The 17,169-nt window shown below is 37.4% G+C and overlaps 1 protein-coding gene across 1 annotated transcript in view; it reads right to left on the bottom strand.

Moving 5' to 3' along the window:
• Window positions 1-17,169, bottom strand: part of LOC306773218 (voltage-dependent calcium channel subunit alpha-2/delta-1-like) — a 127,521-nt gene that overhangs the window by 38,273 nt on the left and 72,079 nt on the right. Inside the window, exons 7-18 of the mRNA XM_079262973.1 lie at window positions 15,740-15,871; window positions 14,355-14,424; window positions 13,800-13,850; window positions 11,361-11,460; window positions 7,267-7,425; window positions 6,954-7,058; window positions 6,755-6,833; window positions 5,519-5,568; window positions 5,300-5,389; window positions 4,834-4,890; window positions 2,632-2,715; window positions 2,468-2,542 (exon numbers count right to left, since the gene is read on the bottom strand). Of these exons, the coding sequence (XP_079119099.1) occupies window positions 2,468-2,542; window positions 2,632-2,715; window positions 4,834-4,890; window positions 5,300-5,389; window positions 5,519-5,568; window positions 6,755-6,833; window positions 6,954-7,058; window positions 7,267-7,425; window positions 11,361-11,460; window positions 13,800-13,850; window positions 14,355-14,424; window positions 15,740-15,871 (1,052 nt within the window). The remainder of the gene's footprint in view (window positions 1-2,467; window positions 2,543-2,631; window positions 2,716-4,833; window positions 4,891-5,299; window positions 5,390-5,518; window positions 5,569-6,754; window positions 6,834-6,953; window positions 7,059-7,266; window positions 7,426-11,360; window positions 11,461-13,799; window positions 13,851-14,354; window positions 14,425-15,739; window positions 15,872-17,169) is intronic.

Below are 17,169 nucleotides of genomic sequence, written 5' to 3' on the forward strand. Positions count from 1 at the left end.
AGCCAAAAGTCTGCCAAATATGCAAATACAGCCAGTAAAGCAATTTAGGAAAACACAGGAATGAAAGAAGGGACGCTACGCCAGACTCCTAATCAAAGAGCATCTTATTACTTACATGTCATGTCTGATATGCACAACAACTTCTCTGCAAAGCAACATTTTTCTAACATGCAATAATGGAATATTTCTTAAACTCAAAGAAGGAAATTCTTATGGGCTTTAAAAAACATAAAGCACCGTCTGTTCTCACTCTAAAAAGATTGTAAATAATCGAGTAATGCCATGTTTATCCCACCATATGATAGTTTGAACCTTTTCCACAGGCAAAACACAGATTTAAACACAATAAATTTGATCTAAATCTTTTTCTCTCTCATGTGTTTAGGAAACTGGAACAGAAAGAAAAGCGTTTTTTTTTTCCTTGTTAACATCTGTTACAGTCATCAGCCATAACATGATGTGGGTTAATTTTAATGCAGCCAAGAGAATCTAATCTAATCAATCAGTGGATAGATAAAAAATAAAAGATCTAAGGGTGTGGTCAGGGTGGACTGTCTGGTTAAAAGTTTAGTCGGCGATTTTGTATTTATTACAGTTTCAAAGAAAGGTGAATCAGACGGCTTCACACATACGGTAACAAAGATTAATTTCAGAGATCACCACCAGAAAACAGGATTAGCATTATTACTTGCAGCACACCTTTAATCATTTGTTACCATTTTCAAATTAAAGGCTTATATAATTTTATTAGTGTGCATTAGTTTTTACTCAGCTCAGCATGACGGTCTCAGCCAGTGGGTGGCCAACTTTGGTCCCAGAGAGCCGCAGTCCTGCATGTGTTGGGAGTTTCCCTGCTGCAACAAACCTGCTGCACACCAGAATTAATTAGCTGACTTGTGCAGAGTTTAATAATGTGAAGCTCTGAATAAGGCTGCCAATTACCCATTGATTTGAGTGAGGTATGTTGCAGCAGGGAAACTACGAACACGTGCAGGACACGGAGTTGGTCACCTCCTGGTGTCGACTGTTGTTTTGCTGCTCTCGCTCTCCATTCTTATGCATTCCTCTGCATTTATATCACAGCTGAGTAGAAGATGAAGTGAGGAGAAGGTCATACTACAACAGCTGAAGACAATTTCAGGTGTTACTGAAACGCAATAAAAGCTTCCCGACAAGCTTTAATTCACCAAAATTCTTTGTTTGGGAGCACAGTTTGGCATCGCTTTGTTTCCTATTCGCAGCTTCATTCAAATAATTTGTTTTGTGTGTCGAATCTTTTTTCCACCCTGACTTGACGCAGTGTTTCAGGGCCTCTGGAATACGCTACATATTTAGACTGTAGTTGTAGCAGGAGACTTCTTACATCCGCCAAGAAGGTTATGTTTTTGCTCGAGATATTCAATATTTACTTTTTTACCGATATCTAATATATCAATTTTGTCCAACTCTTAATTTCCAATACCGATATGAACCGATACTGATATTTTTGGAGCAAGTTGTGCCAAACAAAAATAAATCTCTGGAAAACTATACATGTAATCTCTTATATTTAGTTATTATGACTTAGAGGAGACTTGACTGAAGAGTTTGATACATGATATGTGTATGTTGTGTAAAGTTGCTGTTGTTTATTTCAAACAGTAATTAGATAATGACTCAAACATGAATATAAAACGACAAAGCAAACAAAATTAAAAGGTCACACAGGTGACGCAAAAAAAAAAAAAAAAAATCAGATACCAATAATTTCCGATATTGAATTTTAATGTCGATATCGACCAATAACATCTCTAGTTTTTGCAGATTTTTGTGTATTTTTATTTAGACAAAAGTATCTTAGTTTAATTTAGAATCCATTACAATTTGGGAGATATCTGGAAGGAATTGTGGACACATAAATTTTTTAAAATTGGTGGAAATGGTCTGAGCTCTAGCTGTGTAAGTGGGACAAAGTTTGAGTGTATAAATGGGCAGCAGAATGTGGGTAGAGTTGTAATACTTTTAACCCCAAATTCTTGATGAAATGTGACATATTTGAGGTCATCCTCAATAATTTAAACAGAAATGGGATATTAAACAACAATAACTACTGTATGTGTGAAGTAAGCAGAGGATAAGTGGAGCTAAAAGTTGGAGCAAGCATGGCTCATTGTTGCACGCTGTCTGAGCGGATTTAGCCATGTTGCTTGTTGCAAAAAACCTGAAGGCTGACCATTCACGGCACGAGTTGCTAAGCTCAATATTCTGTTTCACCTCCTTTGGTCTTTCACAGAAAACTAATACTTGTTTTCTAAATGGTAAAACCAACTCTTTATGTATTTTAGTGTTTTCACCACTTCATAAACACGGGAGAAAAACTGCTTTTAAATCTAAGTGAGAAATGAAGGACTCTTTCTTTGCCTGGCTTTAATTTAGCCTGGACAGTCAGTTACAAGAAAAAATAAAGGAAATGTGTGTCTTGTCTTACCACTGGCTGAAGATTAGGGTGAAGCACCACATATCCATTTGGATCCATAGCAAAGTAGTAGCCATTTGGTCCAAACTAAAAAAAACAAACAAACAAATGTCTGAGGAGGAATGAAAAGCTTGGGCACTAATTGTTGCATCCAGGTATTCAAAGTGTTTTCTTACTGTAAACCGAGGAGTCATTTTCTTGATATCTTCCAGGGAGACATCTACAGCCATAACCCCCAAGATAAGCTGGTTTTGAGACTTCTAAGAGGAAACCGTGAGACAATCATAAAAGTCAGGGACACTAAGAGTAAGTGCAAGACTGTCTCATGATTCTCGTTGTTCTTCCTGGATGAGTCAAGTCCCTCTGCACATTCTGAAGGATTTCAAGGAAATGGTTCCACTCAAAATCTGGACAGTTTCATTCCCCAAAGCTCCGTGTGCTGCGGTGAGTCACTGACAAAGCATTCACAAGCTTTCTTTCAGTCGAGCTGGAGATAGGCCGGAGTCCTTCGAGGTAGACATGTAAACTCATCTTGAAGCACTTAGCTACCGGGTCGTTTCTCACTGATCTGCAGGATTGATTTCTTTTTGATTTCTGCAGTATGACATCCTAGATTCTCTCATGTGGAGAGCTTTTTTTTTGGGGGGGGGTGGGGGGACCTTAGCGTCAACAGAGGATATGAAGAAAAACCACTAAAAAGCAGAGGATAAAAGCTAAAGATGGGACAATAGTAGAGCGCATTCATGTTGGATGTTTATGTTTTTGGTCTGGCAAACATTATAACATGTTCCAAAAACCACACGGTGAAATTCTCTCACAGGGTCAATGTGTCAGAAATACAGTCAATTTAGTCATTGGAGCAAAAGCAGACATGATGGAAGCAATGGGAGACACAAGGAGGCAACATGGGAATAAGCACAGATAACATTCACAATATAAAACTGATGTGTTACAAAACTAAAATGGCAAATGATTAAATTATGCATGATTTAATTTGAAAAGAGAGGAGTCAACGCAAAAACTTGCAGCGCAGATCTATAAGACAATCTTTTTACAGCTTAGATTTAAAAAGAGATTAATTCCTACTGATGTTGTCAGAAAAACTAGATATAAATATGTATATTCTTCACTTGCTTTGATGAGCCCCTGCATACTTGTTATGGAACTGGACAGGCCTATAATATCAATGCACAGAGATGGGAGTGTGATGATATGGGGCTGCATCTGTTTTAAACTTGTTGGGGAGATAATATCTATGGATGGCAGCATATACCTTCATGCCTGACTAGATGACTCACATTTAATGAACTTTAAAAAGAACAACACAGAAAAAATAAAAACTCATCCAACACAGAAGAAAATGAGAAAGAAGAAACGTTACCAACTGGGTGTATATTTAGAAGAAAGTGCAACCTTCTTTAATTTAATCTTTTTATATACTGGGCCAAAGTAGAGACGTTGCTGATACTCATCAGTCTGGGAAGGGTTATCAGGCCATTTCCAAACAGTTTGGAGTCCATCATTCAACAGGGAGGAAGATTATTCCCAATTGGAAAACATTGTAGCAGTTGCCAATTTTCAGCAGTGTCTGTTCCAGCAAGTACGGCCCAGGGTCAGACTGTACAATGCTCCGAGGAATAGCTAAAACAACCCAAATGATTGCACCTCAGATTCTCCAGGCCTCAGTTAGTGCTGATGTTGAAGTTAATGGGAAGGAAACCAGAGTGAGACTTAACAAGTATGGCTCGCTTGTAACAAGAAGAGGCCAGAAGAAAGCCTCTTCTCTTAAAGAGAACATGGCAGGACTTAAGTTTGTAGACTTGCATCTAAAAATACAGCAAGACTTCTGGAAATCTGGATATCTCTTTGCAAAAAAAAACAAAAAACAAAACTTGACTTTTTTGGTGTGGAGATGTTTGTGCCCGATGGCCAAAAACCAAATGGAGTGTGTCAGTTTAAACACCCCATAGCAAAAGTTGAACGTGGTGATGCTGATTTGGTATTGTTTTGCAGGTACAGGACCTCAGGAGTTGTTTGACAGCTAAATCTTGGCTAATTTTGTGTAATGTCACAGGACAATGATCCCAGAAAACAGAAACAATATGCCAGGATGGCATGAGGGCTGAGCATCAACAAATTCTAGCAGCTCTCAATGTACTGTGACAAAGACTAGACATTTGTCTAAGGTTGTGCTTGACTTAGATTAAGAATTTTTCCCATTTCACGGGAAAATACAAAGAAATAATGAAGTGAATCCTGTGATGTTTACATAACCTGTAATGATTTCCTATATAGGGTAGGTTACTGCTGCATCTGGTGAAAGAAAATCGCACAAAAGCAGACAAGAAGTAAAGTGAGAATGCAAAATGTTTGCATACCTGTGGGCCTGTCTTGTTGAAGACGGGCAGAGTTCCTGTGATCACAAGGCCGAGCTCCTGAAAGATTGGACAAACAATATCTCAGCTATAATTTAAATATGGGATTAATTCAGCAGAGAAACTAAGACTGATATTGTTCAATTTATCACTAAAACATTCTCTGATTTAAAGAAAAAAAGCCCTCTAAAGTCTCTTAGTAAAAAAATATTAACATGTAAAACTTCCTTCATCTGTCTTATCTTATCACTGCTGCCTAGAAATAAAATAAAAGAAATTTTTTTTTTGCATGATTGCAAACAGTCCTCAGACACAGTTGAGTTTAACAGCATAACAGGGCAGTAAATGTTTAGTATGACAAGAAAAAACCAACAGTGCCGTTATTTACTTCTCAAAGTTTGGTCTTTCAACAGAGTAATAATGTAAATATCACAAAACACAAGCCAGTTGAACCATATGACATGCATACCAGTGCATCTGGGTAGACATTGGTCCATTGAACCTGTTTGGCCTTTTTGTCAAATCTGACCATAGGTCGACCCAAAATATCCAAGTATTCCTGGCAAGAGGATAAAAAAAAGACTTTTTAACATATTTTACAGCCTGCCTGTCAGCCGTTTCACCACAAGAGGGCGCAAAACACAAGAAAAGAGGCAGCAGGGATGATCATCACTGAATGTGTGTTTACCTGAGTGTTTATCCGAATGGCACCTATTGATGGGATCTCATAGTAATAACCTGAGACAGTGAAATCAGGTTATTATGACAAAAAAGCTCAAAATAAGACATTAAAATGAGTTGATGTAGTTAAAGAAAGTTTCTTGGTTGTTTTCTGATCGTATGACAGTAATACAATTTGTGCTGCCTGCCTGAAGTTGTACAGAATTGAGCAGAACTCTTTATATTGTCATAAAAAGAAAGAAAATTTGCAGCTAATTGTTGAAACATTTAAATATGAATGAAGATTCAGTCGACAAGGCAAAAGAGAATTTGTAAAAGGAGCCGAACACAGTCGGAAGGCAATCTTTTACTTGTTGTTGGTTTTTAACAGAGGTGTATAATAGGAGTAGAAAGTACAAGTCCTGTCCGGCAGGGCTCTCCAACCAGTGACTAAACCAGGTGAATTCAATCAGCTTAACTCTACTGCAGGTAGATGAGCCTTTTAGTGAAAACACTTGTTCTAAATGCACTGTTAGATCCAAAAACATGGTAGGACTTCTACTTTATTTTTACTTCATACACCTCTGGTTTTTAACTTGCTTTTTTCCCATAATTTCTTTAAGCAGTGTACAGAAATAGTTTTCCATGTTTCTTGAAGAACTTTCTGCATTTTGTCCTCGGATGTTGAGGACTGATTATAACATAAAACTGTTTGCCACAGATTTTCATTCCTGTTCGTGTGTCATTTATTTTCCTTACAAACGACTTGCTGACAGTTGTTTTTCATATAGATAATTTCCAATAAAGTTTAGGTGAACAGTAAATGATTCAACAGAAAGTCCACAGTCTTTCTCAGCTCCTGCATCAGTACTTAATTCAGCTTTTTTCTGTCTCAAGAAAATAGCCTTAAAATGCTGCTCATCTTCTGAGGTTAATCCTTTAGGTCTGAAACCTTTCGTTTGATGCAAAAAGCCCAAAATTTGAACGATTTGTTTAATTTTTTCCACACATCTCTGAGGATGGTAGTGTTAGTGCAAAAATATAATAAAATTCTTGTGAAATTGCATTATTCCAGCAAAGAAATAAGAATTGACTGCAGTAATGGCCTAAAGCTGCAACATAAAGTAGTACCTTCACACAACACTGGTTTCTTCTTTTAGTCAGGAGGCTTTTTTATGCCTAATGACCTCCAGATCAGTTAACAAAATAACTCCCATGTAAATCTTTAATCTTTTGTAAGTGGATCTGTAATGCAAGCTTTTACCTTTGTTAGCGCAGGCCATCCACTTTATCGGTCCTTTGTCGTAGCTGTGTTGACCTACTGAAAATGTGAAGATGCGCACCTATGGAGGAAGGTGAGGAAAAACTAGTTACCCATCAAAAACTTTATTTAAAAACTAGATACATCACAATAACAAAAAGCAACTCTACTCATTTCTACAGAACCGGTTTTAGCACAGTACCGCTTGCTTTTGGTTGAATTTTTGAAAGATCTCCTCTGCCCTCTCCTCCCCTCCATCAGTGAACAGCATGATGATCTTGTTACAGTCGGCCCTCGCGACGTTCATCTGGTTGACACAGAATAAATACATAAATAAAGGATAAAAAAAAGAGTAAAAGGCAGCTGCAGGGCAGAAAGCTCTCTGATGGACGTGCAACATTAAAAACGACCAGAAGAGGTCGACACATACTCACTCTTTGAGCTGTCAGATCCTCCAACTTTTCTTATTTTTATAATTCCACTTAGAAACAAAGTGGGCTTAAATAAATTCACACCTGTGCGAGCTGGCCAAACGCCAGCTCGAAGCCGCTGGTGTAGTTGGTGATCCCTTCTGCTTTGATCTTCTGCACAGCTTCTTTCAGGATCTTCTTATTCCTCTCGTTGGCCTGCACCAGGTGGTCGAAGCATGCTGCAGACTTGGCACTTTTGTTGAACTGAGGGGAAAAGGGAAGGAGGATTGACGGGAAGTGGAGGGAAGGAACTTGCACATATTTGCTGTTAAATATGTGGCCGTTTTGTCCCCCTTCGTTGCAGTCATACAATGTCCCTTAACCATATAGGAAGCGACATTTCAAAATGAGAAACAGTCATAATACACAAATGCTTTTAAGTAAGGAGAATCTACTTTAATCACACAAACAAGCTGGCATGTGTGAAATGAAATCGAGTCAAATCTGCACAGACCGAAGGGAGCTATAGGAGCAGAAGGAAGGATTGGAAGGAGCAGGAAGGGATGTGGAAACAGTGGCGTAAGGAGGTGAGAGAAGAACAGAACAGAGAGATTGATTATGGAAGAATTATGGTGCAACTGCAAGTGGTTAAAACACATTCACACTGTCCAACGTGAAGACTCTGCAGGTTAGTGTTGGTGAATAGTTTATATGGAAGAACAGATGGAACCCAGTCAATTCATGCACATATCCACATGCCCATTCACCAGCACACACACACACACACACACACACACATACGCACTATGTGTACAAAGGGTGACTCAAGGCTCATTAACACCCAGCATCTGTTTTAGCCTTGCATGCACCCTTCCTCGAATTATGATTATTCTCCAGACACTCTCCATGTCAAACATCTGCACCAGACAGAAGATGCACACATACAGGAGCTGGTCCGCACATGCGTGTTATTTCCAGGAGCTAAGGTATGTAATCTGAACCCTTTCATGCATGGATTAATAAAAAATTATGCCACTTTTTTTTTTTTTTTTAAAAATACAGTATTTTAACTCTACAGACACATGCAATGATATTTTTTTTTGTTTATTAGTGATATTTTGAATATATTTGATTTATTTGAATGTATTCTACATAATATTTATAAACTATACAATCATAATTATGTTATGTAAATATTTTATGAAATGTAGATTTATCATTTTCTTTTGCTATAAAGTCAAACTTCTGTATTTACAATGCCTCCATTTATGGTCCGTTATATCTTATATTTATTCTTCAGTGAGTGGTAATGTATTAGATGACTCGTCAACATCCATTGAAGTGGTTCATTTACAAATATAATGTTGTCATGCATGAATATGCAACATGTGATGTCATTTTAAACTGACGGAGAGTTTAAAATGAGATGTACAGAGAGCACAGAGCTGAGGAAGCCTAAGTATTTCCGATATAAGAAATCCAGACAAATTGTTGAACAGCAACTTGGAAGAAAGATAATATGATGAATTAATGTGTTTTTTGATGTTTAAGATAGAGGAAATAAAACTAGGGCCCTACTCATAAGGGCAATATTCGACTAAATCTTTGTTTATGTCTTTTGAACACTGGATGGTGTTGTTTCTGTGTTGCCTCAGACTTTTTTCCAAAGTCGTAAACAAGCCTGACAGATTTTTAGGAGAAATATATCTTCAGGGATTTTATTTATTTTTTTCACACATGAAGTGTGTGTCAGTTTGTGTGTGTTAGTGAGATCGTCAAAAAGATATAAAAAAATCTTTTTAAAACGTTGAAAATGTATGCGTTAATACAAAAAAAAACCATACAAAAATAGTAATGTTTCAGCTAGAAACTTATGAAAGTCCTGAGAAACAGGCATCAGAGCTAAAAGCTCTGTAAATACATTACTGTGTTTCACTGGAAGCTGCCAGCCATTCAGAAAGCTTCGATTGCCTCTGGATGCTGAGCAAACTGAGCTGGAGGCCATCGATACACTTATTATACTGCTGCTTAATTTCATTAACTTCCAAGATCATTTCACTGAACTGATTTCAAACGGCCAAACAAAAACACAAACCCAATGCTTTATTAAGGGAAGTAGAAGAAAATGTTATTAATATTTCATCTGGAAAGCAGTGTAATTCATGGTCCCTGACATCAATAGAGACAAGAGGGAGGACAAAGAAGAAGCAATTAGGAGAAAGGAGATTTTAGACTGAGCAGAGTTAAGTGCATGATATATCCTGAGCCAGGTTGCATTTACCTGAGCAGTCTGCAGATACACAAACCAGACTGCACTGTCTTAGAAATATTGTTACGTCACTTTATCTTAACAAAGGAAATACCGCTTTGCTACCTTGTTACAGCTTCTTTTCTAGCTTTGCAAAAAGATTTTTTTGTTTTTTTTAAATGGAGCACTTAACTCATTTTATTGGAGGAAAAGCCTTTGTTTCTGTGTGTAAAAACTTTGAATTTAATGCAAAACATGCTGATAAACACAATAAAGGCCCTCAAATAACGCTATGAATAATTCTCTATGAAGTAAAATTAAATAAAAATAAATAAAAAATAAAATAAATGAAATTAAGAAAAGAAAGTCAAAATAAAGATATAAATAAAATAATAAAACACAAAAAATAAATAAAATAAAATAAAATCTTGGCTGCACGGTGGCGCAGTGGTTAGCACTGTGGCCTCACAGCAAGAAGGTCGCTGGTTCAATCCTTGGCTGGTTTGGTCAGTGGCCTTTCTGTGTGGAGTTTGCATGTTCTCCCCGTGTATGCGTGGGTTCTCTCCGGGTACTCCGGCTTCCTCCCACCATCCAAAAGACATGCATGATAGGTTAATTGGTCACTCTAAATTGCCCCTAGGAGTGAGTGTGAGCGTGAGTGTGGTTGTTCGTCTCTCTGTGTGTGGCCCTGCGATGGACTGGCGAGCTGTCCAGGGTGTACCCTGCCTGTTGCCCAAAGCCAGCTGGGATAGGCTCCAGCTTCCCCGTGACCCTGAATTGGATTAAGCGGTTTGGAAAATGAATGAATGAATGAATGAATGAAAATAAAATCTTCATGTATAAAAAATATAATAAAAATATTGCAACTGCAATATATGGGGACGTTACACTGGTTGAACTTATGAGTCCAACTACATGAAAAAAGTGAAAAAAGTCCAATTAAATGAAGCATACTAATAATATATTTATTCAGACATTTTGCTTCCTGAATTTTAAATTCTGGTAGGTTATAATAAATGCTAAGTAAAAACACTTTTTTTTTCTTTTCAATTTTGTAAGACATCCCAGATTAAAGTGAAAAGTTGCATGAAAAAAGGACCAACAAGATGCTTAAAGGAGTAACATGAATGAAACTCTGATAACATTTTCCCAGCATCCCTCTTCGTGTATATAATAATACAATAAGTTATTAAAACAGCCTTCTGGTGTTCTGCAAAACTCTTCTTTAGACCATGAACAAGGTTAGCTTTACTAAATTACACTTACTAAGTAACAGACAGAAGTGGAGCTTGATGGTTGCTTAGCAACATGGCATGTTGAGGCACAAAATGAAGTTAGGGATGCCCTTTGCGTTTCAGGGATAATCACATCTAGTGTAAATGCCTGCAATATATCTTGGAGATTAGCTACAAACTATTTAATTTGAAGCCAAATAGCCACCTTTAAATTGGCGTTATTTTTCCTTCTACAAATAACATCGCTGGGAGAAAGAAATGCTTCAAACTGAGAGGGCGATGTAACTTTAAATGATAATGGATGAATATTTCCTCTACTTAATGCCAGGAAAACTTTGATGATTGAGGTTTCTGCAGAATCTCAATTTGGCAAGCAAAACCTTTTCCATTACTTCCCACAGATTGGAAGAGTGACTCAGAAATGCAGCACACTTTGATTTGTCAAAAGTGTGCAATTTCATGCAGTGTTTCAGGGCTTCCTCAAATGCAAACATGTGGATTCCCCCTGAATAAAACACACAAATACTGTGCATATATACAGACATGCTGCACACACACATATTCAGCCACAATAATGATAACTGAGTTGATAAAAGGAGCATATTTAAATCAGATCACAAGGGTCAAGCTGTATAAAGATTCATTAGTGTGTGTGCAAAGAACAAAAAGAAACTTTCTAGACTGATTGGAAAAGCATTATCAGAGCGAAAACTCACAGAAACCACGTTCACAAAGTCATCATCAGACAGGGTCTCCAGCATCTTGCTGATGGATGTTTTGATGAGTTTGAGGGTGAGACCTGACACGCTTCCACTCCTGCAGGTTGGAGAAATGTTTGTCATTAGAAATCATAAACCACAAAACAGAGAAGAAGTTGTAAATGCTTTTTAAATGAACTTTACAGTTGTTCATTTATAGCAATAAAATGCTTAAAAACAGCTGCCTGAATCTCTTCATTTTCAGACTTTTTTGGGCTCTAACTGATGCATATTTAGCTATCTCACAACAGCAAAGACTTGCATTAAAACTGCAGCTTGATCAGCAAAATACATCTTCACATGTTTCATGTGTTGGGGTCAATCCTGACATGTGGGACACAACTATCATTGTTCTTTTTATATCCTATTTCACAGAGAACTCAGGGAAATTAGGTGTGCATTGTTGTATTTGCACGACTAAAGCTGGGGTAGGTAATGTTGGTGAGCGAGCAAGATTTGAAAGTGGCGCCATGTCTTGGCTCCTCCCCCTCTGGTTTTGCTCCTTGTGTGATCCAAGGCTTTTTTCTTCGCAGCTTTTTCGACCAACGATTTTCTCTTTCTCGGCTGTTTGTTGAAGAGCTGAATTGAAGCTCGGTGGGCGGTTCCTACCATCGCCATCTTGGTAGAGGCATGCGTGTCGTCTCCCCCGGAAAATACAAATATGGGCAAAGAGGTGGAGCTGAGAGCGTCATAGTGGATGATTGACATTGAGTGAACTCCACGCTTACTGAGCTAACCCAGAGATAACAGGGGCTGACAAACTAACAGAGGTTAGCAGGCTAAAGCTAAGTCACGCTGTTAATCGGCGAAAAACCACGCTTGTTCTATGTTCTTTTTACTTGAAGCAGGAGGTCGGGTACCTGTCAATCAAAAGTACATGCCCCTAAATGTGTCAAATTTTGAGATTAATTTACTTTTAAATGGGCGAGTTAGAAAAAAATTCCCTTCCCCAACAGTTGTCATGGAGGTAAACCTGACCTATTAACCGAAAATTTAAGTTTTGTAACCAGGCTGTAAACATGCTTACTTCTGCTGTGAAGTTGCCCTTTTTAACATGGGAGTCTATGGGGATTTGCTCTGTTATACAGCCCCTAGTGGATAAATGGGGAACTGCATTTTTATACACTCCCACATTGGCTTCACTTTTAACCGCCAGAGGTTGTTTTTGTAACACACATAAAACAAAAAGAAGAGTAAATGTTCTCCAGAGGAGTACTCCCTGTCACTTAGGAAAGTGGATGGATTGATTATCATCATTGCAATCAACCATCAATCTTTCAAACTATGAATGTTGGATATTTTCACAGGTGTATTTAAAAATAAAGAGCTTACATTGCTCTGGCACAAAAACAACTAGAAAGGGACTAAAAAGAGTTTATTTTCACAAAAACGGAGGAGTGAAATGATTTAATGCATCCATCAATAAACTTCATGTGATTTAAAGTCGAGCAAGTAAAAATCAAGGTTCTCATGCATCACATTTTATGTATTTATTTGTCCCTGGTTGCGGAAACTGGAACCAAACCTCAGTGTAAACAAAACTAATTTGAGAAATTAACAATTTCAATAAGTGCAGTTTTTAGTTCAAATCAGCATCAAAAGCATGTTTCCACGCTGCCATCTGCTGACACTGAATAGGGGTGTAGACATATTTATGTGGATTTAAAACAATGCAACCTTTATGAAAAAACCTGAAATTTTTACAGGATCATGTTTATGTCTTTTTCTGTAAAGGACCATGTGGACAATGCCGATTAGCCTCTCAGTTCTCAATCTAACAGGACAAGAAAAAGCAATTAGAAACTGGATTTCCTGGTCTGTAATTCAGGTAAGGCTATTCCAAAAATTAGGCAGGGTGAACAGTAAATAAAACAGTTCTTCAATCATCTTCATCTTGAGGAAAAAAGTTTGATCATTTTTAGTTCTGGCTTCATTTCTACACGGAGCTTTTTCTGGCCAGAAGACAGAAAAAATGGCCCAGTTTATAACTCTTGATTAAAAACAGAAAAGACTAAAAAAAGTAAAGGCCTGTTTTGTATGTTGAACTTCAAAACGATCTTTAAATCAAAATCCTTGCATTGTGTATTCTTAAAATATGCTAAGTGTTAAATAATCTGACCAGACCCTGAACAATTTTCTACAGAACAAAGCAAGAACATTTCAGCTGTTCAAGATTTTAACTTGAAATGCATAAATCACAGCGGGAGACAAATAAAAAGTGGTGTATGCACTGGGCACAGACCGCTGGGCTTTTTATTTCTCAGGGTCACAGATGAGCTCAGAGCTGCAGCGCCCAGCGGAACACAGTCAGTCACAGCGTTAGCATCGCAGGCCTCCTCATGCACTAAGGAAAATAAAATCTGACTGTAAGGGATGAATCATAAGGTCATCACTCACGCATCCACCAGGATCAGCATGTCCTTGGGTGACGCCGCCCCCTGAATGTACCTGGTGAGTAATAATGGACATACAATACACAGATCACACATGCTGAGTGTACTCATGTTCATGTGCACAGAAAAGGACGTACAAAAGACATTTTTATGATTTATAATTAATGTAGCTCATACTTTTCATAGAAATCTGATGTCTCTATGTCTATTATAAGTGAGCTCAGTAGCTACTGGTGTGTCAGTGTATGCGTGTTTGTGTGTGTGTGTGTGTGTGTGTGTGTGAAACAAATGAAACTGAACAATGTAAAGATCAGCAGCATCCAGAAGATTTCCATCAAATGAAGACGTGCTGTTGATTAATTATCACAGAGCTCTGATCTGTTTACGTGGGAAGATCTGACTTCAGCCAGACAGTTAAATTTCTTTCATCTAAACTTGAAGGTACATAATCAGAATAAGCAACAACTGAAGTAAGTCAGGACGGTCTAACAAACTGCAACTTTAGGAAAACTAAATATATCACAGACACAAACATGCTTTGCGAAGCAGCTGCACTCACCACGGCCGTCTTCGCACGTCGTATAGATCGATCTTGTCAGGGGATTTGCTTGTGTCCAGCCAAGGAGAAGCTGGAATTTGGCAAATGAAAGTACATTTCCTTCAGTGTAAGCAGGAGAAACTAGTTTCTCATACATGTTTGGTCTCTGGCTAATTTGACTACAACATTTAAATTAGCTTACAACAGATTGACAACAACAAACTGACTACAACATAGCTTTAAATGCTTGACCTCTCATATACACTACTGTTGTTGGATCCTCACCTTGTACATCAGTTTTGAATGCAAAAGCCTAAAATGGTAACAGCAACAGGGCATCAAAATATTCAGATACTAGTTAAATGTAAAATAATGCTGATTATCTGAGATTTTAAGTTAAATGACAACTTAAAGGAATGAAAAAGACTGCAAGTATTGCATAATATATCAGGAAAGATATCACTATACTTCTTCTAGTGCATACTTATCGGCCATTTTATTAAGTACACCTGATTAACTGCTTGAATCTTCCTGCACATGGTAGGACTTAGTGCATTTAGTCGTGTAGACATGCTGAAGACAACTTGCTAAAGTTCAAATTGAGATCAGAATGAGGAAGAAAAGGGATTTAAATGTGGCTTTGTTGGTAGTAGTAGACAGGCTGGTCTGAGTGGGAAGATCCTGATCTACTGGGATTTTCAGACAACCATCTCTGGGGTCTATAGAGAATGGTTTAAAAAAAGAGAAAATACCCGGTGACCAGCAGTTGTCTGGATGAAAATGTCTTAATGATGTCAGAGGTCAGCTGAGAATGGGCAGACTGGTTGGAGATGATAGAAAGGAGCTAGTAATTCAAATAACCACTGGTTCCATCCATCCTGAACACACAACACATGCAGCATGAAGCAGAAGTCTACAGCAGCAGAAAAACCACACCGGATGCTACTCTTGTCAGATAAAAAACAGGAAACTGGGACTACAATTCACAGACTTATCTGTGAACATCTAAACATGTATCCATGCTGACATCTGCTGACACTGCATCTTTCCTCTCTATGGAGTTCTAGACATTTTCCTGTGGATTCAAGGCAATGTGCAAAAAAATCTGACATTTTACAGAATCTTATTTATTTATGTCTCATTTCTGTCAAATCTGCAGCAACTATGTGATACTGTCATGTTAATATGGAGCAAAATCTTTGAGGAATCTTTCCAAAACATTGTTGAATATATGCCATGAAGAAATAAGGCAGCTTAGGACACTCTAAGGAGATTCAAAGTGTACCAAATGAAGTGGCTGGTGACTATATTTTGTGTATTTCTTTCAAAGTTTAGCAGGATGGCATTGGTCAAGAAGAAAAGCAAACATATGTAATAGAAAAAGTCTACATCAGTCTATGTCTTACCTGGGTAATACCGAGCCATCCCGGTAGCAGAGCCGAACACCTGCCAGAGCAGAGAGGGATCTTCCTCTTTGTTTTTACGGAAAACATCCTCTAAGGCTGCTGTCCAATTTAGCTCATTTAAAATGATAGTGGCTGAAACACACACACACACACACACACACACACACACACACACACACACACACACACACACACACACACACACACACACACACACACACACATATAAAGAGAGATTAAATAAGAAAGGTGCATAGGAAAAAAAAAACATTTAAGAGGAAACCAAAAAGAGGAAATATGCATAAAGCCAAACAATGCATGCACAGAAACAACGTTCTGGCATTAACTTTGGAGAGTAAACCTTCCTGCAGATATTAAAACTGCTGTCCATTAATGATTAACACATTTTAGTTTTTATTCTGATAACATGTCACACTCTACAGGGGTAGAAAATGATCAAAAGATGACATCTTTTGATCATTATATATATATATATATATATATATATATATATATATATATATATATATATATATATATATATATATTATATATATATATATATATATATATACATATATATATATATGTATGAGAAATCTGGGAGAACTTTCTGGCTTTCAGCCCATTGCTACAGTATAGATTTATTGCATTAAATAACTTAAATGTCATGCCTTGAGGTTTTTTTTTCTTCTCTTTTTTAAAGTAAAAAGAAATAAATGAAAAAAGATTTATAGCTAAAATCTGAATCTGAAACCTGTCATGATTGAGTGTTTCCAACAGAATAATTCCTTTCACGCATTTGCAACCCCATATCACCCCTCTCCACCCTCTGTGCTTCAGAGTTGGTTCAATTGATCTCTCCTGATTTAAGATTTTGCCCCCGTTTTAATAAAAAATCTTTAAATGTTTATTTGTCAGGTTTAAAAACAGTGCAGGTACAAACTTGAAACAGGGAAGAGCAGACAGCATCATAACCCACAGAACTTGCTTTTTCAACAGGTTCCTTTCGGCCACAGTCTGAATCATGGCTGAACATAACCAGGGAACTTGTAAATAATCAAACACCAAGTCCTCTCTAACTACACGTGCTATAATCGGCCTAGTCAGAATGATGGCTGAACAGAAGAAGGGGACTTTATAAATGTGCAATTCCCAGCATATTGTCTTTTATTTCTTATCTATTTCTATCTATCTATTTCTATTGTGCAATTTGTCTTGTATAGTGTCTTCTTTCTGTGCAGTTAATACATCTGTTATATTTTATACTTAACTTTTGTCCTAATTTAACTTACTTACTTTTTGACTTTCTTTCCTGTAGCAGATGACCATGAGAGCTCTGCACAAAATTTCCAGTGTGCTTGGAATGTCAGTTTATGCACAAATGGCAAAATAAAAACCTTGAACCTTAATCATTCATAGCTATCATT

This window comes from Telmatherina bonti, assembly GCF_933228915.1.
Source record: "Telmatherina bonti genome assembly, chromosome: 23".
Taxonomy (NCBI): Eukaryota; Metazoa; Chordata; class Actinopteri; order Atheriniformes; family Telmatherinidae; genus Telmatherina; species Telmatherina bonti.